Source organism: Neovison vison, chromosome 12 (genome assembly GCF_020171115.1).
Source record: "Neovison vison isolate M4711 chromosome 12, ASM_NN_V1, whole genome shotgun sequence".
Taxonomy (NCBI): Eukaryota; Metazoa; Chordata; class Mammalia; order Carnivora; family Mustelidae; genus Neogale; species Neogale vison.
In genome coordinates, this window is record NC_058102.1 from 80844521 (window position 1) to 80868637 (window position 24117).

General features: G+C 39.0%; 1 protein-coding gene across 7 annotated transcripts in view; it reads left to right on the forward strand.

Annotated features, from left to right (window-relative positions):
• TMEM117 (transmembrane protein 117) overlaps positions 1-24117 on the forward strand; it is a 522294-nt gene that overhangs the window by 255322 nt on the left and 242855 nt on the right. For all 7 annotated transcript variants that reach the window (XM_044226655.1, XM_044226653.1, XM_044226654.1 and 4 more), the window contains one exon: positions 21801-21900. In XM_044226655.1, the coding sequence (XP_044082590.1) occupies positions 21801-21900 (100 nt within the window). The remainder of the gene's footprint in view (positions 1-21800; positions 21901-24117) is intronic.

Here is a 24117-nt window from a genome sequence, read left to right on the forward strand (position 1 = left end):
TGATAATTGTCTTTCTCTGATTGACTCATTTCACTTAATGCTTTTCATATTCTAATGGTGAACAGTTTTTTTTTTTTTAACTTTTACCATTTAAAATTTTTTAAAAGGGGAAGAAAGCAATAAAATAAAAGGAACGCATGTTTATAGAAAACAATAGAATTTCATATTCAGGCCAGGCCTTTTCTCATTGACTAATGACCAGATTTCTGTTTAAGAGAATGCCATTAATTTATTTAACAAACAAAATTTATGAAGTGCCCCAGTTCAACTAGAAGGGAAAGTACTGTGGTTGATGAGACAGAAAAACCCAACTCAGCTTTAGAAGGGAGGGGACGTGGAAAAGGGGAGGAAGTGATATTAGAGCATTCTTTCAAAAGACGAGCAAGCACCGATTGCTGAAGAAGCTAGAGGAAGGTATCCAGGCACTGGAAACTGGATCGCACAGAACCACACACACATCGAGAAGCTCGGGGTGCTCGGGTTGCCTGACCATTGCTTACATGTGTGACATGGAGAAGGGGAGAAAGATTGCATGCCGTGTTGTTTGTTGATCCATAGATTTTCAGAGGAATTGGTAAAAGGAAGTAAAACATTGTTTTTCTTAGTTAGCTCTTCAAATCTGTGTAATAGCTGATTTCACTGCAATTAGTACAAGTGACAGTTTTTCCTTAGTCTTTATTTCCCAGGTATCAGGATTGTTTCGTTTCTCTGAACTTGTCACAGTTTATTTGTATGACACTCAGTGGACAAATCTTGGTACATCTTTGTGTTGTCATAAGTAGTTTTATCTCCATCTGTGATTTTAAAAACACAGTCCTTGCATTTGATTCTTCCTGTCTCGGGCACCATTTGGGAATTATGATGCCACCATTAACAAAGAGACTTTCCTAAATAACCTGAAGTCATAGCGGCTCATCGTCGCTCGTAATCCATGTTCCACAGTGGGATACTTGGGGGACGCTGGCTCCGGAGTGCACATGCGCAGTTCAGGGAGGGTAACGTGGGCTTATTATGCTCCACTTTGAATGCGGTGTGTGACAGCCACATCACCTTATGATTACAGCTCATTTCAACCAGAAGGTCTCTAAATAAATTCTGGTTTTGTTAATCAACAAAGGTATAATTATGTCCTCATCCGCTGTAGGCTTTTAAATCAATGATTCTGAAGCAGATTGTTCTTTGATATTTCCATCACTTTTCAATGAGCTTGCCTAGAGAATGTGGGTAGTTAAAAGTTGAGCACCCTGGGCTGACTTCTAATGCCTCCTGACAGCAGGATGTTTATGGTTTTTCTGGATGAGATTGACTGTTGATCTGGTGAGAACCCCATCTAATGAGTAGATGAGGACCCTCTTTTAGAAGTCAGGAGGCTGTGAATATTTCTTTTTCATGAGCCCCAGCTTTGCCCAGTCCTCATCTATTCAAATGTACTTAATTGTGTCATTTTGGTGTGTATAATTCTCAGAGTGCTTATGATTCTTAGAGCACATTCTGCTTCCCATAGCACATTCTGCTTTTTAGAGGTCCTTTGTAGTGACTTCTGAGACCCTCTGTGGCTCACTGTGGCAACTCTTGCCCCTAATTGCCTTCCAGACACCAGGGGTGGTGTGTGTCAGCTTTAGCTGCCACAGTGGTTCCTAAATTTGGCCGTGTGCTAGCATCACCAGGGGGGTTAAAAGAATACTGATGCCTGTGCCCCACACCAGCTTAAGTAAGTCAGAATCTGTTGGGAAGGGGACCAGGCAATGGTGTGTCTTAAAAGACCCCCCCCCCCAACACCCCAGTGAGTCTACTAAGGAACCAAGACTGAGGTGAGCAGAGTGTGGATCAGGACTGAGGTTGGGCAGGGCGTGCTCACCTTTCGGCAATGGGGAATGGGGCTGAGGTGTCTGGGAAGCTGTCTTGAGGAAGGAGGGACCGGAAATTCTAATAGACTCCCTCAAGGAAGTAGCCATCTAGACAGAGGGGTAGAGTCTGTCTACCCCTGGAGGGCTTGAAGAGAGGAAACTCAGAGCAGGGGGTAGAACATGGGGCCTAGAATGGCTGCCATGTCATTCCCTTATGCCCTGGAGCAGGCAGAGCCACACTGTAAACAGATTAGGATGGGGAAAAAAAGGGACAACTCAGCTAAATAGACAACAAAAACTCCAAATTAGTAGACGTTTAGTTCTCCTGCTCACTGTCTTCTGTTCTCATATTGAATACTGCTGATTTGGACATGGATTGTTGGACAAACCAAGGCCACTGAAAACCTCATTAGAGCAATGTTAAGTAAAAGGCTCCGTCTCCCTGGTTTTCCTCGCGCTGCACATTCATACCTTGACTGTAACAACCAGGTATTTTTCAGTAGGCTCAGACACCGTGGTGTATCCAGAGGCCTCCCTTAGGCCTGCTCTTCTGTCCATTTTCAGCACTGCTGGTACTCCCTTGCTCCAGCTTCAGGACCTGGATGAAAAGCTAACTATGCCTGTAACCCGAGGGTCTGCTTTTCAGCTCAGGAGCTGCTACCAGCTTCCCTTGTGCCTGCCTCTGGACATTGCCTGATTCTGTACCCTGGTGCCCACATTTCTATTCAGTTACCTCCCTGGATTTGGTGATTGGATTTTTTTTTCAATTGGCTGAGCTGCTCTAAATAAGCCTCAGATATCTGCGGAGGCTCAGAGTTGGGATCCCAGTTCACACTCTGATTGCTCAGGTCCCCCTCCTGGCTTCTGGTTGCTGGAACATGTACAGGCAACCATTGTTGAGAAGTCCAGGGTTGTGTTCCCATCCCCATCTCCTGCCCTGTAACACACCTATTCACAAGTAATGAGTCACTTCAATTAAAGATCCTATTAAGGTGTCTAAAAGTACATTTTTGAATTTGAGTGAACCTAAACTTTGTATTGAATATATGCATTTCTGTCTATAGACTGAGCATTAATATGCACAATACTCAGTTTGGTTTGATAGCAACTTCCAGTTCTTCCTCACACATCTGGTTAAGAAGGTTGTGTTCCTCCAGAATGTAGATTTTCTCTCCCTTTCTCTTCAGATTCAGCAAGTGTTCACTCCGCACCTACAGCATCAAGTGCTACCTTAAATCCTTCTACCTGTGTTTATGTAATTTCTTGAAGCTATCAGGATTCCAGAGATGGTTTCTGATCTTCAAAGTTCTGGCTGCTGATGGTTTCATCTGTTGTCAAACATTGTGCAGTGTTTCCCACAAGCTGATTACGGCTTAGGACAGGCAGTGTGCTAGCTCCAGGCTTTGCAAGGGATGGTCTCTACAAGGGAGAGTCTATTTTTAATGAAAACAAAAAAAATAGGTCATTTGATAAAAATATCCAGTCAAACCATGATCTCTTCATTCAGGAGGAGTTAAAAGTGAATACTTTTGGGCTTCAAAGGAGTGCTTCTTTGGTTGGATGTGGATTTACCTATTAACATTTGGCTGTAAAAATAATGGCAGGAAGTTGATGTTTGACAGCAAAAATAATTCTAGTGTAAGTAAGAACTTCAGAAAAGAGCCAGAGAAAAAGAGAGCTTACAGAGCCTTGTGTTGAATCAACAAAACAAATCTCATTACAGATGAAGGTACCAGGTATGGATTCATGGAAATGGAATTAAAACTTCGGAAGTGCTATAAAATCCCACAGTTTGAATTATAGAATATTAAGGTACAGCTAAATCAGTATTGACTTCTGAATTAGACTATTGATGAGAAGCATCATCTGTATTTGATGAGGAACTATTTTGCATGTTGTGATGTATATGTGAGTGTGTGTGTGTGTGTTTGTGTGTGTGTGTGTGTGTGTAGGAAAGTGGAGCAATGTTACAGGAATTCTGTGTTAAATTCTAAAATTAGAACTGTAGGGATTTTTAAATGTTGTATTAGATTCTGATGAGAGCTGCATGTTTTGAGGTAAAAGCAAGTCTATCTTTAAATGTCAGTCAGGAGTTCGGCTTCTGTGATGGTTTGTTTTACTTGTCAATCTGCCTGGCTGTAGGTTCTAGCTGTTTAATCAAACACCAATCTACAGGTTACTGTGAAGGTCTTTTGAGATGTGGTTAACATCTAAAATCAGTTGACTTTAAGTAAAGGAGCTTGCTGTTGATCTTATGGGTGGACCCCATCTGATCAGTTGAAAAGACTGCAGAGCAAAAACAGGTTTACTGGAGAAAGAAAAAAAATATATATATTCTTCCTGAAGACTGCAACATCAGCTCCTGTCCAAGAAATTCCAGCATGCCAGCCTACCCAGCAGCCTGCAGATCTGCCAGGCCCCACTGTTGCATAAACCCATTTCTTGAAAGAAATCTCTTTATTTACGTGTATGTGTGTGCATCTGTCTGTCTACCTGTCTGTCTACCTATCCATCATCTCCTACTGGTTCTGTTTCTCTGGGGAACCCTCACTGACAACAGCTTCCTAAATGGAAAGTGTTTTGAAGATGTCACATGGATAATATCCAAGAAGATGCTGGGATAGATTGGGGTCTGTTGTTGTGATGCTCCCACTTCCGTGATGTTTTACAAAACCGACCTTGTTGAGGCTGTGCAGAGCCTCCCTGACACAGCCGCTGCCTGCCCCTCCCCGGGCCTCTCTTGTTGTCTCTGCCCTTGCTGCTCCCTTTCACATGCATGATACCTTCAGCCCTCTTTGCCTTTGTGCATCGGTTGCCTCCTACTTCAAACAGGTTTTCTCTCCTCTGTCCCTTGTCTGTGAAACCTGCCGTTGTCCCTGCCCCCCCTGTTCACACCAGAAGACCCAGGGGGCTCTCATCTCTGCCTGTCCTCTCTTTTAGAGCATTGGCCACATCGGGCTCCGTTGATTGGTTTGTGTGTCTTTTTTCATTTGCTAAATGGTCGTCACCACGTCTTATTCATCTTTGTATTCCCAGCACCGAGCACCGTTCCTGGCATAGAGGAGGTGTTCAATCAATATTGTTGAAAGGCTGAATAAATAGCTCACACTCGCCTTCAAGTTAGGGTGCTGATGACTGGGAGGTTTCTTAAGAGGCTGTTCTTTTAAGGGCTTGGTATATTCCTTGGACTTGAGGCTCTTAAAGAGAAACCCCCAAACCCCCAAATAGACCCAAGGCTATGCTCTCAGTATTTGGTGGTGGGGGTGGAGTTGGTGGTGTGGGGGATGACATATATGCTGAGCAGATTTAAGCCTATCCTGCAGAAACCTCTGGCATCATATGTTGGTGGCATGAATGCTTCACACACTCAGAATTCAGTTTTGGGCCGATTGATTTTAACCTTTCTTTTTTTTTTTTTTTTTTTCCAATTTATTTATTTTCAGAAAAACAGTATTCATTATTTTTTCACCACACCCAGTGCTCCATGCAAGCCGTGTCCTCTATAATACCCACCACCTGGTACCCCAACCTCCCACCCCCCCGCCACTTCAAACCCCTCAGACTGTTTTTTTTTTTTCTTCAATTTTTTTTTCCCAATTTATTTATTTTCAGAAAAACAGTATTCATTATTTTTTCACCACACCCAGTGCTCCATGCAAGCTGTGCCCTCTATAATACCCACCACCTGGTACCCCAACCTCCCACCCCCCCGCCACTTCAAACCCCTAATGAATGGCTGTTCCTAGTCTCCCTTTGGAGGTTTTATACACCCAGTTGGTCTTAAACTTGGTGCCTTTCCTAGTACCCTGTGGGGTCACTGGGATCCATTTTAAGTACCAGCCATAGAGAAAGCTCCACCACAGGGTACGTCTACTGTACCTGTGTCTTGCTGCCACACAGTGTGGCTGTTGAAGTTTGTACCTATAGAGTAAACCCAGCAGGGTGCCCTCCCTGGCCCAGACCATGCATAGGCCAGGAGCGTGTCCCTTTCTCCAGAATGGCTGGCTTCAGAAGAGCTCCCACCACTCAGACTGAAACCAGCTCTCCTACCCGTGCTGCTGAGTGCACAGGCCCATGTTGGCTGCTTGGCCACCCGCTTTCCTTACAGTTTTGTTTGGAGGTCTCATCATTCTTCCTTACCACTGGGTCTGACCTCAGGTCCTGCTGACAAGCCTCTACACTCCCTTGCCCTGGGGACCAGCTGTGCATGTCAGGCGGCTTGGAGAGCTTTGCTAGAGTCACAGAAGTTTTTTTACACTCCCCACTTCTCTTGCCCAGCTATGTTCTTGTCTTAACCCAGGGAGCCACTGGGGGATTACCTGAGTGATTCTTCGAGCATCCGAGGGAACAACTGCTGTGAGGTGACTTTCTGCTTCACGCCTTGAAATAAATGAAGCAGATAGAAATTTTTATGGGACTTCCAAATGGCACTTGATTTAGTCTCTACCCTGTCAAGCATTTTGTATGTAAAAATGGTAGTCCTTGCACTGGGTAAGGCAGTATCATCACTTTCCCATTAAGAGATACCAAGAAGCATGAGTAGGTAAGAAGCAGAAAGATGTTTAAAGATGTTAAAGATTCAATAGCTCATGGAAGCAACTCAAGCCATCTAAATTCCAAATGCGAATTGTCCATAGGCTTTAAAGCAGGGCTAAATTACATTGTAGGCCCTCTGTGCCCTTCACTACATCATTAATTTTCAGCTTCCTCTTTTATTATTCCTTTACACTGCCCTTGTTCGAGCCAGGCTCTCTCACTAATTGCACTGCTCTAACACACGCGGCTTGATCACACTTCGGGCGTCTTCTACTGTTCCTCTGCTCCCTTTTGCGGCACCCTCTAATCCACGTTATGGATGCTGAGCTGATTTTTTGCTATCCCAGTGTTTCTCCTAGAAGAGGACAGTAATAAAGGGCGCATAGGTGGCTCAGTTGGTGAAGTGTCTGACTCTTGATTTTGGCTCAAGTCACGGTGTCAGGGCTGTGAGGTCAAGCCCCACATCAGGCTTTTCACTGGGCATAGAGTCTGCTTAAGATTCTCCCTTTTCTTCTCCCTCCCTAAATTAATTAATTAATTAATTAACTAAGTTATAGTTTAAAAAAATGACAGTATTAGCTACCATTTTTTGTTTGTTTGTTTGTTTATTTTTAAAGATTTTATTTATTTTTCAGAGAGAGAGAGGGAGCGAGAGCGAGCACAGGCAGACAGAGAGGCAGGCAGAGGCAGAGGGAGAAGCAGGCTCCCTGCCAAGCAAGGAGCCCGATGTGGGACTTGATCCCAGGACGCTGGGATCATGACCTGAGCCCAAGGCAGATGCTTAACCAACTGAGCCACCCAGGCATCCCTGTTTGTTTGTTTTGAGAGAGAGAAATAGAGCATGGAGGGGAAGGGGCAAAGGGAGAGGAGAAGCAGGTTCCCCATTGAGCCGGGAGTCCTAGCCCTGAGGAGGAAGCCTAATGTGGGGTTTAGTCGCAGGACTCTGGGATCATGACCTGCGCCAAAGGCAGATGCTTAACCAAGTGAGCCACTGAAGCCACCAGTTTCTTATGTCTCTTCTATAATAATTATTATTTTTGTCATTTAAAAAATACAGAAATAACATACCTACACAAAAGTACATAGGACACATACGTACAGCTTAATTTTCGCATAGTGAGTTGTTATAAGGTATTTTTACATGAACACCCGTGTTCTCACCATTCACGTTAAGCACCAGTGCTGTTGCCATCATCCCAGATGACCTGTAGCTGTCTTTCCTGATGATAAACCCCTCTATCCTGCTCCCTCCTGTGCACCCACTCTCTCACTTTGATACCCTTCACTCTTGCTTGTGATACCTCCCCAATGACTACCGTTTAGCTTTGCTGTTTCTGAGCTTCATATACTTGTAATCATACAGTATGCTCTCCTTTTTGTCTGGCTTCGTTTAACCGTGGTTTCTGAGATCCATCCAGCTTTGTATCAGAGTGGTTTGTTTTCATTGTTGAATAGGCTCTATGGTATGATAAAGCCATGATATATTTATCTTTTCTTCTGTTGATAGATATTCAGGCTATTTCCAGTTTGAGGCTCTTATAAATAACAATGCTATAAACATCTCCGCACATCTCTCTTGGTGCCCGTGTATACATCAGGGCCTGGAATTTTCCAGTGGGATATTTCTAATTATAAATTCAATTTCGTGGATAGGTACAGATTGATTTTTTAATGCTTTTTGTTCCTATATACCTTTTGGTAATTCATAAGTGTTTTTCTAGAAATTTGCTTTTATCTAAATTTATAAAATACACTCTCACTCTCTTTAATCTCTGCAGGTTCTGTAATGATGCCCTTTTATCATTTCTGATGTTGGTTGTTGATGCCTTCTTTCTTGGAATTTTTTTTTTTTTTTTTAGGATTTTATTTATGTTTTTGACAGAGATCACAAGTAGGCCGAGAGGCAGGTAGAGAGAGAAGAGGAAGTAGGATCACCACTGAGCAGAGAGCCTGATGTGGGGCTTGATCCCAGGACCCTGAGACCATGATCTGAAGGCAGAGGCTTTAACCCAGTGAGCCACACAGGCACTCCCTTTCTTGGAATTTTGATCATTCTTGTCAGAGAGTAGTCAATTTTAGGTCTTTTCACAGGACCAACTTTGTTTATCCTCTCTATATTGTATATTTCTGTTTTCTTACTGTTTGTTTAATTAAATTCTATTTTTCTTTTTTTCTCCTCTCTAATTTGAGGAAGACTTTAAATTCATTACTTTATTTAGCAGTTCTTCTTCTCTAATATGTTAAAATTAAACATTTAAGCATTGTTTTAGTTGTATCTCACAATATTTTCATTACTATCCAGTTCAAAATATTTTCTGTTTCCCACTGAGATTTCTGTTTTCACTCACATGTGATTTAGACACGTGTCTCTTGGTTTCCAAAGATCTGGGGGTTGTCAAGTTGTGTTTTTATTATTGATTTCTAATGTAGTTATATTATGGTCAAAGCCTATCCTATGTAAGACTCAGTCATTTAAAAGCTTTTGAGACTTGCTTTGTGGCATTGTTTATGGTCAATATTTCTAAATGTTCCTGTTGTATTAAAATAATGTACATTCTGTAGTTGTGTTAGTCTTTTATGTATATCCATTAGATAGAATTAGCTAATTCTCTCATTCAAATCCTTTATGTCCTTACTGATTTTTTTTTTGTCTGCTGATGTCATTGGTTATTGAGAGAAATATGTCTCTATCTCCTATTACCTATGTGAATTTGCCTACTTTTTCTTACCCCTTGTCAAATTATTATAAGTTTCTCTATTCTATGGGCACATCATATCTTCCCAATGAGATGAACCTTTTGTTATTAGTAAGGTTCCCTTTTAATCCATAATAGTATGTTTTGCCTTTAAAATTTGATATAATCAGTTATACTAGTTATACATTTTACATAAATAATAGCTATTTATTTCTTTTTGTTATTGTTTGCATGCTATCTTTTTCAACTTAATTTTTTTTTACTATCTTACTTTCAACCTTTAAGTAGCCTTAATTTTAGATTTCTTTTTTATGACAGTATATATTTAAATTTTGACTTTGGCGGTTTGAAAAATATCTTTATTCTATCCTCACACTTATCCTCTACTTTCAGCATTGTCTGTTTCCTCTGGGTGCCTCATTTTTGTTTAGTTTTGAGCTTTTTTTTTTTTTTCTTGCTAGAGATTTTTCTCAAATATATGATAATGTCCAATCTCTGCTCATTTTTAAGAGGGGACAAGAAGAAGATGATTAGAAAGTCTCTGTGCACAGATAAGCTTAAGACAGGAAATTCTTGAGGAAGGGGGTTGTCGTTGGTGAGCATTTAGCTAATTCACTGGGAGACCTCAATTGTTAATAAGGTTTTGGGGGAGGGCAAGGCTGATCTTTGAGTTTTCAACCCAGACAAACAGCATTGTGGGTAATGGGACTCACAGATATATAATTTATAATGTTATATGCAATGTACAAAATACAAATATAATTATATTATATACAAACTTATATTTTTAAAGGTCCTATTTTTAACTAAAGTGTATAACTCTTTGCCTGAATTTCTCCAGATAGCATATGTCTATCTTCACTAGGTGGGGTGAAAGTCATTTCCTGGTTTTATTGGCTGAGAGATGGTACCTGGTAATCTAACTCCTCTTCATACAGGATTTCCAGCTTCTGTTTTCAGTTCTGTCCTTCCCCTCTCTCCCCTTCTGAAACACTGAGCCTTCTGTTCTGAGTATTGTTGAGGTTCAGATGCAGAATTTAGCTCCCTCCTTAATGCACATCCCAGAAGGATTTAATCATGTAGAAAAAGTTAAAACTATATTCATTGCCATTCCTTAATTGTCTTTCCAAAATTTTATTAAATTTCCTTTTCTGTCATCTCTTTTTCTACTCTGCAGATTTGATTCTTTTATTCCTAGACAGTACCTTCTGGAGAGGGGAAAGCTATCTTCTCACAGGTAACCCTGCCTCTGGACTGCTGTGATGTGGGGCACCAAAAGAGGCCCCTGGGAAATAAGGTCTTAAGTTAGATGTCCCTGCTTCAACAGGGACTGTTGAAGCAGGGACATCTGGTTCAAGGACAATGGGCAGGTGTTGAAATGGAGGGAATCATTATAAATAAAGCACAACATATTTTATTCCTCGCCCCATCTGAATCCAAAGGTATGAGGCTATTGTACATGAACAAATGAAAGTTAAAAGAGGCATTTCTCCATCATCTCTGTGGGTAATTGAGGTTGTAAGGAATCAGCTGCACTGTGGATATTGGCGTCTGGCGGCACAGGCATAGTGTAGTAATGTGCGTGTATTGGTGATTGACCTCAAAACTGGTGAAAGTGACATAGGTCGCCGTAATAGAACCTGCAGTAATATCTTCCTTGCCATTGGCACAGACATCAGTATCTTTGGGCCTTGGCACACTGTGACAACATGCGTTGCAGTAGCAGACACTTGGGTAGGCATCAGTAGAAGAGAGGATATCTTTGGAACCATCTTCAGCAGTATTAATTTTAAAATAGCACCATGATAGCTGAAAGTACTAGTTTCAGAAGCACAGATTCAACTTTCTGCAAACTCACTGAATTATTTGGGAGGAATTTGATGGGCCTAAAATGTTCACAAGGTGGGTGGAAATTTGGCTTTATTTCCACCCCCCCCCACAGGCTTTATTTCCACCCTCCCCCCCCCCCAACGAAGCTATCTAGACGTCAGCCTTGTGGTTGTGGCTGAGGGTTACCCATAGGAAGAGGTGTGAGTGCTGGGTCACAGCTCCCGCCAGTATCCTTACAACTTCGAACCTCTCTCCCCCTAGGCTGTGTGGGCAAGGCTTGAGGTGCCTGACTTGAGTCTTGACAGAATGCGCAGCAAGGGGGCCCCAGGCAGCCGGGTGGGGAGCCTCCCTATCCATGGGAGACCACCACGAGGCCATGCCTCATCCCATCCCTCTAGTTCCAGTTGAGTGCATAACTTGTAAAGCACACACTGCAAAGCAGAGCATGAAATTCTTTATTGTGAAATCAAATGAAGCTATATAATTAACAAAATTGCAGAGCAAATTTATGGAGCAATAAGAATCATGTCATTTCTAATTTGAAGGGCATTTGATAATACTTAGGCATTGTTAGGATAAAGAAGTGCCCCATGGGCTCAGCTCTTCCACAGAGGGTCTAAGTGTGGAGCTGGCTGTGGGTGAAAGGTGTGTGCCCTTTAGCATCTGAGAACACTGGACACCTGGAAAATTTGTGAATCCTAACTCTGCTACCCCACGTCATTCATACCATTGGCAAACCCACTTCCAGGGCTCCCCCTAACAAGCTCCTGTGAAACTCTCTCCAGCTCTTTATTTTACACCAAGTCACATTGGCTTCATTGGATCTTTTTGTTACCTTCTGGTGACACCTTGTAGCAGCCCTATAAGAATCTTTGATATGTCAGAAATGTAGCCTCCACTCTCTCTACGCTACACTTTATCCATCTTTATTTTGTCTTTTGTCAACACTTTCTATTTCAAAATCAGGTTCCTTTTAGGCCAGCAAGCTAAGAGATGTCACCTTTTTATGTAGCTTTTTATCTATGAACCACACAGCTTCTCCCCCATTTATTGTCACTTGTTTGACACTCTCCAAGTGTGCCCCACATCTCATGAAATGGAGACACATTTTTATCTAGAGCCTGTGTGCCCATTTCTTACCTGGTGCTTTTCGGAAATCCAGCACAGTTATGAATTTTGTACGTGTGAATCGTACACTGAGATTTAACTGAAGTCTCCCTGTTGTCTTAGGCAGTGGTGTAGAGAGTGGGTGCAATGCATTTATCCTTGTTCTTCTTAGGAGTCTTTTGAAAATGAGTATCAGTTTATCAGTTATTGGTGACTCTTTTCTTCTAGCCAGTTTAATGGCTTCCCTTTCTCAAAGGTTTTATAAGATTCTTGTATTGTTTAAATTGAACTAAAGATTCAAAAGTACATTTTTAGGCTGGCAAATGATTTTTTTTCCCCTTGACAAATGATTACAACTCTTTTCATTGCAATGAGTGAAAACTCAATCCAGTGAGCTTAGGAAAAATGATGGGAGGCAGTAATTACTAGAAATTAATAGGAGGTATCTCATGGAATCTCATGGTTTGTAGAAAATGGTGGAATTAGACCCCCCCACCTATGGTCTGTTATCTTTCTTTTTTCCTCCTTTGAGTGAATCAGTGTACCTCTATCTTCTGTCTGTCTCAATCCCTGCTTCTCTCTTTCTGCAAACTTGAGTTTCCCAGTGCACAGGACAGAATGTGGACACATTCCTCCCCCCCACATCCCCTCTGCAGCCAACCTTGTAGATAAAGATTTCCTTCTTTTTATCTTTGGATCTTGGTTCTTAATTATCAGAAAAGGAAAAAAATAAATAGGCCAGTGTCAGAGTTGGATATTATTGTATACATGTGTCCATAGGCTTACTCCTGGAACCCTGACTGAGAAAGGGTGGTTGTAGGAGAGAAGAAATTATTAGACAAGAAATACTGGATGATAATGTAGAAAGTGACCACTTAGCTCTGAGGTGCTATTCCTTTCCCTCGGAAAATTATGAGCTTATATATATCAGGCCCATGGTCTAGCATATAGTGAGATATCAGTAATTTTTTGTTTAGTGAGTAAATGAAAAGAAATAAGGTAGATGCTTATCTAATATAAATTCACATGCTGCAAGAAGGGTTCTTGGTTGGGAAAATAGCCCCCACCCCTTTTCTATACCTAGAGCCTTAAAATGTCTTCAACAAGAATGGGAAATAGATGATTGGGAAATAGTGTTATGTAGCCAGCTATGGGGAAGAGAATGAGAAGTGGTTGAATTCACAACCAAAAAAGGAGGAGGAGAACGAGAAGGAGAAGGAGAGGAGGAGAGGGAGGGGAAAGAGAAGAGAAAGGAAAATAATTATTATACTATCACAAAGCAATTATGCTTTGAATTTGAAAATTTCGTAGGGAGTAGAAAGACAGTCTCATTTTTCATGTTTATTTTATTACACACAGTGGAAAAATTATAGTTTATGCCAAAAGTTAATTATTGTATTTATGTCCCAGTGTTTTCGTTCCATTATTTCTTATCTATTTTGACCTTTTAACAGCCCTGAACACTTACCTTCATTGAAAAACATCCATTAAAATTGAACTTGCTTTTGGTTCTTCTTTGAGCAGCCTCAGAATCTTAGCAGAATTTATAAGTTATTTTATGCCTCCTTAATTAGTTTGGAAGGAAGCATCATTATGTAGGATAAATTAATTAATGCCATTCTGGCTCAGCTTATAATTCACTTTACAATTCAGATATATTTTATCTGAATAGTTATAAACACATTGAATGTTATTTAATATTAAAATGTGATCAAGTTAGATATGAAATTAATTTTAAGTAATATGAGGCTCTCTGGATTCCCATGAGGATTTTTTGCTGTTCTTTTAGCAAAAAGTTCAGGATTTTACATTTTTATTCTTCCTGATGTTTTTCCAGTGACATTAGTAAAGGTGCATTAAGTGTCTTGGCTATGTTTAATTCATTAAAAGTAGAAGATAAGCCCATTTTGGGCATCCAATTTGATTGCATATTCCTGGAGCATTTGTGAAGGTGAGGGAAAAAAAGTGAATTAAGATAAAAAAAAAAAAACTTGGGGTATAACCACAAAAATTCTGTAACTTTAAAATTAGTTTTGAGACTTTATTATTTTATAGTCTAGTAAACTTCTAAGTTTTGACTTCAAAGAACAAACAACAAATGTAGCTTGGCAGTATCCATTTGAAGGGCAGTGAGACAAATTTGTTTTCTTTTTTCACATGAATAAAATAAGTGTATTTTCCTATATCGCTCTGTATTGTTTGGGCCAGCTTGGTACAAAAAGCTACATATCAATATCTAGTCTCACTTAAAAGGATTCTTTTATTTATTTACTTACTATAGTTTGCCATCTTTCTGTTAATTTTTTATTGAGGTATAATTGATATATAACATATTAGTGTCAGGTGTGCAACATAATGATTTGATATTTGTATATACTGCAAAATGATGACCACAATAAACTTAGTTAATATTTATCACCATATATAGTTATAATTTTTTTTTCTTGTGATGAGAATTTTTAAGGTCTACACTCTTGGGGTGTCTAGGTGGCTCAGTGGGTTGAGCATCTGCCTTTGGCTCAGGTCATGATCCCTGGCTCCTGTGTTGGGGTTGAGGTTCCTGCTCAGTGGAGAGTCTGCTTCTTCCTCTCCCCCTTTAGCTCCTCTATCCCCCCTCCCCCTGCCCCTTGTGCTCTCTTGCTCTCTCAAATAAATAAGTAAAAAAAAAAAGATCTGTACTCTTAGTAATTTTCAAATATCCAATTCAGTATTATTAAGTATAGTTACCATACTGTATCTTACAACTCCATAGCTTATTTATTTTTTATATATTTTTTAAAATTTGAATTCTGGTATAATTAACAGAGTGTTATATTAGTTTCAGGTGTACAATATAGTGATTCAGGAATTCTATACATTACTCAGGGCTCATCATGATAAGTATATTCTTTAATCCCCATCATGTATTTCACCCAGCTCCCTCCGTCTTCCTCCCCTCTGGTAACTATCAGTCTGTTCTCTATATTTAAGAGTCTTTTATCTGGTTCGTCTCTTCTTTCTTTGTTCATTTGTTTTGTTTTTTAAATTCCACATATAAGTGAAATTATATGGTGTTTGTCTTTCTCTGACTGATTTATTTTTTTAAATTTATTATACTTTCTGTATCCATCAGTGTTTTCACAAATGGCAAGATTACATGCTTTGTTGTGGCTTAGTAATATTCCACATCTTCTTTGTCCATTCATCTATGAATGGACACTTGGGCTTCTTCCTCAATTTGGCCATTGTAGATACTGTTACATTAAACATAGGTTGTGCATGTATTTTTTTGAACTAATGTTTTCATATTCTTTGAATAAATGTCCAGTAGTGGAATTACTGGATGATGTGGTAATTCCATTTTTAATTTAAAAGGATTCTTTTAAATAATAAGATTCTGTAGATAGCATGCAGAGATTTTATAGTGTTTTGCTTTTTTTCACTATTAGTCAACTAAATTACATTCAAATTAATTTACAATGTGTAATTGCAGAAAGCAAGGATGTATTCTTCATTTTGATTTGATTATATTCTTGCCTCTAACTTTTTATTCTAGAAGAGGTAATAAAAATGATACAATGATATTCTATTCTTTATTAGAACATCATAATTACATAGCCTACTCATCTTTGATATTTCTTTTTGGTTTATGTTATATTACAGATTCTTTCTTTTTAATCTTTTATCCTTTTGTCCTCTTCTTAGTTTGGCACTGGTGTCAGATGATCTAAATAATTATAAATGAACCAATTGACCACTTAATTCATTTAAGTATTTACTACAACCCTAAGTTGTATTATAAGCTGGGAAAAAATTTACCTGCTTGGCCAAATGAAACATGTTCTTTTTTTTTTAATATTTTATTTATTTATTTGACAGACAGAGATGACAAGTAGGCAGAGAAGCAGGCGGCGGGGGGGTGGGGGGGAAGCAGGCTCCTTGTTGAACAGAGAGCTCAATGTGGGACTTAGTCCCAGGCCCCTGGGATCATGATCTGAGCCAAAGGCAGAGGCTTAACCTACTGAGCCACCCAGGCGCCCCATGAAACATGATCTTTATCCTTGATGAGCTAAGTCTTGTGGGAGAGAGGGGCAATGGGAGAAAATCATTAAAATTCTTGAGGAATGTGATTTGATACTGAAATATATTGAAAGTGTTATGGTAAATACCAGGGAAGGGGTGGCTTTCAGGGGTAATGGCAGGAGATTTCTCAGTGGCAAGGTTGAGTTAGTGATCTCAGTCCAGAACCAAGAGGATGGCATTCCAAACAAAGAACACTGAACACAAAGATAATAAGGTTTAAAAAAAAAAAAAGAGATACTAAGGCACATTACAGAGTAGTGGGGTGTTTGGTGAGATTGATTTCATGGTGAGGTAGGGGATCTAATAAAATGAGGTTGTGACATGAAGAGAAACTTGTCTGAAGGAAAGCATGGCTTGGCAGAGTGGATAGTCTTTTTGCCCATGCTCTACTCATGACTGTTTTATTTCACAAAGTGGGAGCCAGTAGGCTAGAGGTCTGCCATGTTTTATATGCCTATTATGAAATTGTGCTAGAAAATTTACGTTCTTATCTCAAAAATGTAAGAATCTTAATCCTCAGGAGAACTGTGTGCAAAATTGATGTTTTCATCCCCACTCTACAGATAAGGGAATGAGTTGGTCATTTCTCCTGGGTCATAAAGTGGGAGGGGTAGTTTGCAAACCCAGGACTTTCTGGTTCTAGGACTCCTTCTTTTGGTATAATGTTTTCCTTGCCCAGGGGTCACTACACTGGCAATACACAGTCTGAAATAAGAGGAAGACAGTCACAGAGAAATAGGAGGCCATTGCTTTAATTTAGATTACAGAGGTTTTTGAAGAGGATTAAGATGTTGGTAGTAGTGATGACAGGAAAAACAACATAGATTTGAGAGCCTTTCAGAAGTAATCTTAGTGATTAATCAAGTGTTAGGAGTAAAGGAGGGGAATTGCTGATATCCTGAGATTTCTATATTGAGTACAGATGAGTTTCACTGAATGGGCTGAAGCAAAGCAAGGGATGAAAGGATTGGTTGATGTATGGAGAATTTATTCACAGGCAGGGTGAGTTTGTTCAGTGAAAATGCCATCTGCAGTCTTCTTACGCATGTCTTTCTTATAAAAATGAGAAGGTATATATGGCTGAAGTTGGGAAGTTTGAAATAGTATTTTATCTGTAAGTGTTGTTAGGTTCAGGTGTGATTTTAATTATTCCAGGCTAGTTCTACTCATCATCTGCAGGATTTTGACATTCCAATGCATCTTGCTTTATAAGTTCATACCCCAGGTCTTTCCTGGAAGGTTCATACACATGTATTGAGTTCTGTCAAAGCCTTTCAATAAGGAGGAACTAAGAAGTTTGAGAAAAAATACTATTTGTGGTTATTTAGATAATAGTTCACTAAATGACTCTATTAAAGGCTGTTGATCATTTCATCACAAACAGAAAAAGATTGGGAAAATATTAATATAATAAATCTAGGTTTAATTCCTGGTGCTCTGTAGTGACAAATTTTTTTCCTCAATGTCGTTAAGAGTACTTAAAATTTTTGCTTTAGTTTCATTGTGTTTAATGCAGGACTGTACTCCTGTAAGTCAACTCCTTATCCATGATTTACTTGTGTATGAAGCCCCCAATCTTGTTTATGTTGCCCAAACGTGGCTGGGAGAGACAGCTGTGACATTATGAATCCAGCTGGCCACAGATGGATCTTTAGTGAAGCATGACTCCATATTGGTTTGGTGATCTATGTTTACTGCCTCCTGTTAAACTTTCAGAGACTCAACTCCTAAATCACCTGGCATTGACTACATTCACGTACACATAAGTAATAGATTGAAGTGAACTGGAACTTTTGTTGCTAGTGATCAAGACTGTCACCTATAAGATCAATTTACTAGATTATAATTTTATGGACTGTTTAGCCCACGTTAGAATCCGATTAGTTTATGCCCATTTAGCACATGGTTTTCACCAGGTACAATAGTCTTGATAGCTTTTCAGGCTGTTTTGATAATGATGAACATTTCCAAGACCCTGTATGCTGAAGTCTCCACACATCTGTTATGGATTTGACAGTTAAACTCGAGATCTCAAGAAAAAATAAAAACTAAAGTCACAGCCTGTAAAGAAATTCATTTAGAATTTTTAAAGAAGGTATCAAAGATTGGTATTTACCAGGAAGGCTGGTAGTACTGCAAGATTTTCTAGATCTATTCATAGTGGAAATAACTAGCTACAATAGAAAATAAACAAAAGATGTATGAATAGTTGAAATAATTAGCTAAAACTCCAAACAAAACTAAAACATTAATGGTGCCTCTAACAAATAATATTTAATTCTAAATCACTCCCCAAAACATTGGGTATGATGCTGCACAACAACTGGCTAACATTGCTGATATAAATGTATGCCCCCTCTGTCCTTTATAGCCAGAACAGACATTATCGTTAGTGTTAATGGGTAGGCAAATCAATGAACTAGCACTTGCAAATTTTTGTGACAGGTTGCATATTTGTAATTCTGTATGTTTGTCTAAAGCAGGGAAAGTTGGAATACCTACTACCTTTTATATATCACTCTTCACTTTTATATTCATAAAGTTATTTCATAAATTGTCTATGCTATCTCATCTTCATTGTTACCATAGCATTCAGTACTCACCACATGTCCGCAGTTCAAATCTTAGTTTACTATGGTTTCTGTGATTTAATATACATAGATCTATCCATACCATATAGAAAACAATATGAATAACTTGGTTTGCTTTGTTAATTCATACAGTAAGCCAATGTTTATTGATCACATACTATATGCAGAAAGTGCTCTAAGTGCTAGGGAAATCAACAGTGAAAAGAATGGCCAAAATAGCTCCCTGTCCTCCTGGAGCTTATTATCTAGTTTTAGACACTGTTTTTCTCTTGATTTTTAGTAGTATGGCCCTGTTTCTTGACATCATAGTAATATTTCATTGAATGATGTTTGGTATATATAAGAATGTGTAGAGGATCTAGATGGTATTTTATTCTTCTGGAAAATGTTCATTCTTTCCTCTGTTAGGCAGGATGAACAGAAGCTGATCACCTTAATGCAGTCATGGGATGGAGTGGGTAAGGACTGATTCAGTTTCAGTACGGACCCATCCATCTCTGGTTTTCTCTCGCTTCCCACCCTTCTGTGTGTTCTCTTGGACCATTCCTTCTGGCAGGCTCTGAAATTATCAGTAGTCCTCTCAACATGGTGAAATTGCCAAACCTCTGCTATGCTTCTCCGCGACTCTCTGTTTAGTCTCTTGGCCCCCCACACCCCCCAAACATAATTCGTAATTTGGCAAATGTCTTGAAAGTAACCCCAGCTGTGTATCATGCTTCATTCATGAGGATCTCAGCTCCTTCAGTGCCTAATGTCTGTCTCTCCAGTTCTCTGAGACGGCCCCTGCCCCAGCAAAGCCCAGATTCTCATCCGCTTGCCTTGCATGCAGATTGCATGCAACTGAAGTCCCCAGAGAAAATAGAACTAACTTTTCCACAATTCCCTCCAGTCTGGTATCTTGAATTTTTTCTAGTTCTCATGGCTTAATCAGCTCTCAGGTTGTTTTAAGCAGATTTTGAGGGGCAATTTCTATATTATATTTATATGTTTTAGTTGTTCTTGGCTGGATCATTAATCTCTTGCAAACTTATCCATTTTATCCCTGTTTTTAGGTACTGAAATTAGAGAATGAGGTCTTCTTTTAGACATATCTATGTTACCACAAGGATGGTATCCTGCAATTTCCATCCTAGCTCAAGGTATTCCAGAACTAATTGGCAAAGTAGGCAGGTGGGGATGTGTCATTGAACACATCCTTCAAAATGTCACTGAAAGAGCTGGACAGTTACTAGAGCTAATACTCTGAAGTACGCTGAGTTCACTGCCCAAGAACTGTTCACCAGTAGTGATACTGAAGGGAGTAAGACCAAGCTGTCCAAGTTAACTTAGGGGCTTTCACATGGAGGCTGCTTAGATTGGTGAACTTGGTGGGAGTCCAGTATGTGAGGGTAGCTCTTATGAGCTGCAGCTTCTGCATGCTACTCTTGATTCTGTTATGAATTATCCTGAAAGGAAATAATTCTCCATCTTCATAGACTACTAAAATACTAGGAAGTAGATATTCCTTGTGTTTTTGTTTTTTTTTTTTTATATCTCACTAACCCTTGTAGGAAGAAGATATAGAGAGCATAGTAGTTAAGTGTCTGAATTTGGGAGTCAATCAAATTTAGATTCAACCCTTGTCCATTTACTAGATGCTTGACCTTGAGAAAATTGCAAAAACTCTCCAATGCCTAAATGCCTTATCTGTGAAGCAGGAATAATGATACATCTCATTGCACTGACATGAAAGCTCTTGGAGACATTATACTTAAAAGTGCTTATAATGATCTCTGGAATGTTGTAAACCAGCAGTTTATGGTAGCTATAATTATTTTCGTTATTATGGAAACCTATGGACTAGAGACTCAGAATTTTGAGGTGAGAGCTTGGGATTTTTATAAAGATCTTCTAAGGTAGGTGAAAGAAGCTTGTGGGAAAAAATTTTTTTCTAAGAGTTCATAAGTTTATTTTTGTTAGTAAGTTAAACTACTTAAATATTTGTTTATTTTATGGATAACAAACCTATAAGAAAGAACTCCAGAAAAAAACCAACTGAATTGGGATGATTTACCTCTCAGTGACTTCAAAAAAGTATTTCTTCATAGTTTCACTAAATAATAAACATATCATTTTCAACTGTATTTTGTATTAAATTTTATACCAAATTTGTACTAATTTTGTATTGATCTAAGAAGAATCATGGTTAACTAATAGTCTAAATTGTACAGGTGTTATCACGTTTAAGAAAAGGAACAAAATTCAACGTAAAAAAATTTGAGTGAAAAAAACTTGGAGAGAGAGAAAGAGAGAAAGAAATTTGATTCCCAATTACCATTAATTAGTTATGTGGTATTGATTGGGCAACTTAAGTGATCTCCCTGTGTCCCAGTTTTCCTGGAAAAATTGTACAATGAGAAAATAATACTAGGATTTTCTTGAATATCAAATGAGGGAAAGGAAATGAACATTACATGTAATAAGCATAGTCTTGTTCTTGTATTTAATGATCAATTGTGCCTTTGAATCTCTCTTTGGGTCATGAAGACCATGAAGCAGAAGAATTTGTGACATAAAAAGAGATGATATTAAATCTGGTTATTGGTATTTAATAATTTAAACCACATGTTTTTGAATGAAATTTTACATTTCTTTATTGTGTGGAAATTTTCTCAAATGAACATTTTTTTGACCATCGTTCAGGTATGATATTATATCCAAAGCCTAGTCCCAGTACCTCTTCAATGGTTCTGAGTCAACAGAACTGGAGGAAAAACAAGCTTTTCTCTTCCCTTTCAAGTTACTCTGATACAGGAATTGTTTCCACTCTCTGCATACCTGAGTGAGCATGAAATGATGCCGTTACTGAGTATTTCTGTTTGATTTTTCAAAAACTGTTGTCAGTCTTACAGCTTGAAAATGAAATGCACTTGGTAATTGGTATAGCCATAGTCAGTCTTCAGATCTAATTGGAACTGACCCAGACACCTTCAGAAGTCTTCCTAGCCTTTCAGATCTGTAAGCATATGTGATGAGACAAAGGCAGGAGAGCATGTTGAAAGGGGGGGAAGTCCCTTTGCGTGTTGCTGAACCAGAAGTCTTTGATACGGCTCTCTCAGTCTGGACAATGTCTTGTGTGTTTGTTTCCACAGAGCATATATCATTACAGACTACATGGGCATCCGAAATGAAAGTTTCATGAAATTAGCTGCAGTAGGGACCTGGATGGGGGACTTTGTCACAGCCTGGATGGTAAGAAATTTTAACTTCACCCATTTCAAACATTTGATGGAGGAAAATGTTCATAATGTTGGATAGACACTGCTTTTGATGGGTTTAGAGTAAAAGAGTTACTTCTCTCTTGAGTGGAACAAATTCACGAGTACAGATAAATTTAGAGATTATTTGCAATATCTGTTTACCTTAGGGGAAAAAATTCATGCAATTATCATATTAATGATGGCTGTCCACCAGGAAATATTTGTTTATGACATAAATACCTGTGTATCTATCTGTATACATATGAGCATACCAACATACACACATTAATGACATTAACAGAAACTTCCTTGTGATGTTCTAAATAATTTTGTCAAGATTGTTGTTTTTGACCTGTGCAAGTTTCAGGTAAGGAATATTGTCTGGCCTGTCTCAGAAGACCACATGAAAGATTTTTAACAGCTGTTTTTTTTTTTTTTTAAATTTCTTTTTCACAACACATCTTTTACAATTTTATTCATATTGTTTTATTTTCATTTAATTCTTTTATTTGAGTACTGGTGACACCCCGTTAACATTAGTTTCAGGTATACAACATAATGAATCAACATCTCTGTACGTTATGCTATGCTCACCACAAGCGTAGTTAGGGCTTTTCAAATAGTTTTCTACATTTATTTTCCTCATTGAACCTACAAAATTAACTTCGCATTGCTAGTATTTATTATTTTAAGCCTACAACAAATAGACAAACCATATTTCATGCTGAGTTCATCTGCCAAGAGAATAACTTCCTGTTTCATTTTTAGTTTTCATTTAACATTTTTTGGGGGGTACCGGGGTGGCTCTGTGGGTTAAGCATCTGCCTTCAGCTCAGGTCATGATTCCAGTGTCCTGGGATGGAGCACTGCATCGGGCTCCCTGCTCAATGGGGAGTCTGCTTCTCCCCTGCCTGCCATTCCCCCTGCTTGTGCTTTCTCTCTCTCCCTCTCTCTCCGTGTCAAATAAATAAAATCTTCAAAGCATTTTTTTTTAATTCAGATATAGTTAACACAGTGTTATATTAGTTTCAGGTGTACAATGTAGTGATTCCACAATTTTATACATTTCTCAGTGCTCATCAAGATAAATGTACTCTTAATCTCCTTTGTCTGTTTCACCCACGCCCCCACCTACCTCTCCTCCAGCAACCACCAATTCGTTCTCTGTATTTAAGGGTCAGCTTTCTTGTTTGTCTGTTTGTTTGCTTTTGTTTTTATTTCAAGTTTTTATTTAAATTCTAGTTAGTTAACATACAGTATAATTTAGTTTCAGGAGTGGGGCGCCTGGGTGGCTCAGTGGGTTAAAGCCTCTGCCTTTGGCTCAGGTCATGATCTCAGGGTCCTGGGATTGAGCCCTGCCTCAGGCTCTCTGCTCAGCAGGGAGCCTGCTTCTCCCTCTCTCTCTGCCTGCCTCTCTGCCTACTTGTGATCAGACTGTCAAATAAATAAATAGAATCTTTAAAAAATATATATTAGTTTCAGGAGTAGAATTTAGTGGTTCATCACTTACATCTCACACCCAGTGCTTATCACAAGTGCCCTCCTTAATGTCCATCACCCATTTAGTGCCCCCCCCATCACCTCCATCAATCCTCAGTTTGTTCTCTGTATTAAAGGTCTGGGTTTTTATTTGTCTCTTTTTGTTTCTTAAATTACACATGTGAATGAAATCTTATGATTTGTCTTTCTCTATCTGACTTACTTTGCTTAGCATTATATCCTCTAGGTCCATTGATTTTTTGCAAATGACAAGATTTCATTCTTTTTATGGCTGAGTAATATTCCATGGTATATACATGCCACGTCTTCTTCACCCCCCAAAAACCAAAACACTAATTCAAAAAGATGTATGCACTTCTATGTTTATTGCAGTGTTATTTACAATAACCAAGATATGGGAGCAACCCAAGTGTCCATTAGCAGATGCATACCTCTGTTTTAACCATTGGATTAATGAAGTACACTATGTAGCTTGAAAGTTCTAGGTCCTATGAGTTTATAAGAGAATCTCAGAGTACAAAGAGCATAACTCTCATAAAAATGGAACATGTTAACCTTTGTTGACACCTCTCATAGGTGTAGTTAATCATAATTGGCGTTACTCATCTTCACTTGAAAATGAGAGGACCTACCAAAGGTGAGGGTGCCCTATCGAAACAAGACTTGCAGGGACATGCCCCTACAAATAGTGTCCCAAGGAACGATTGTC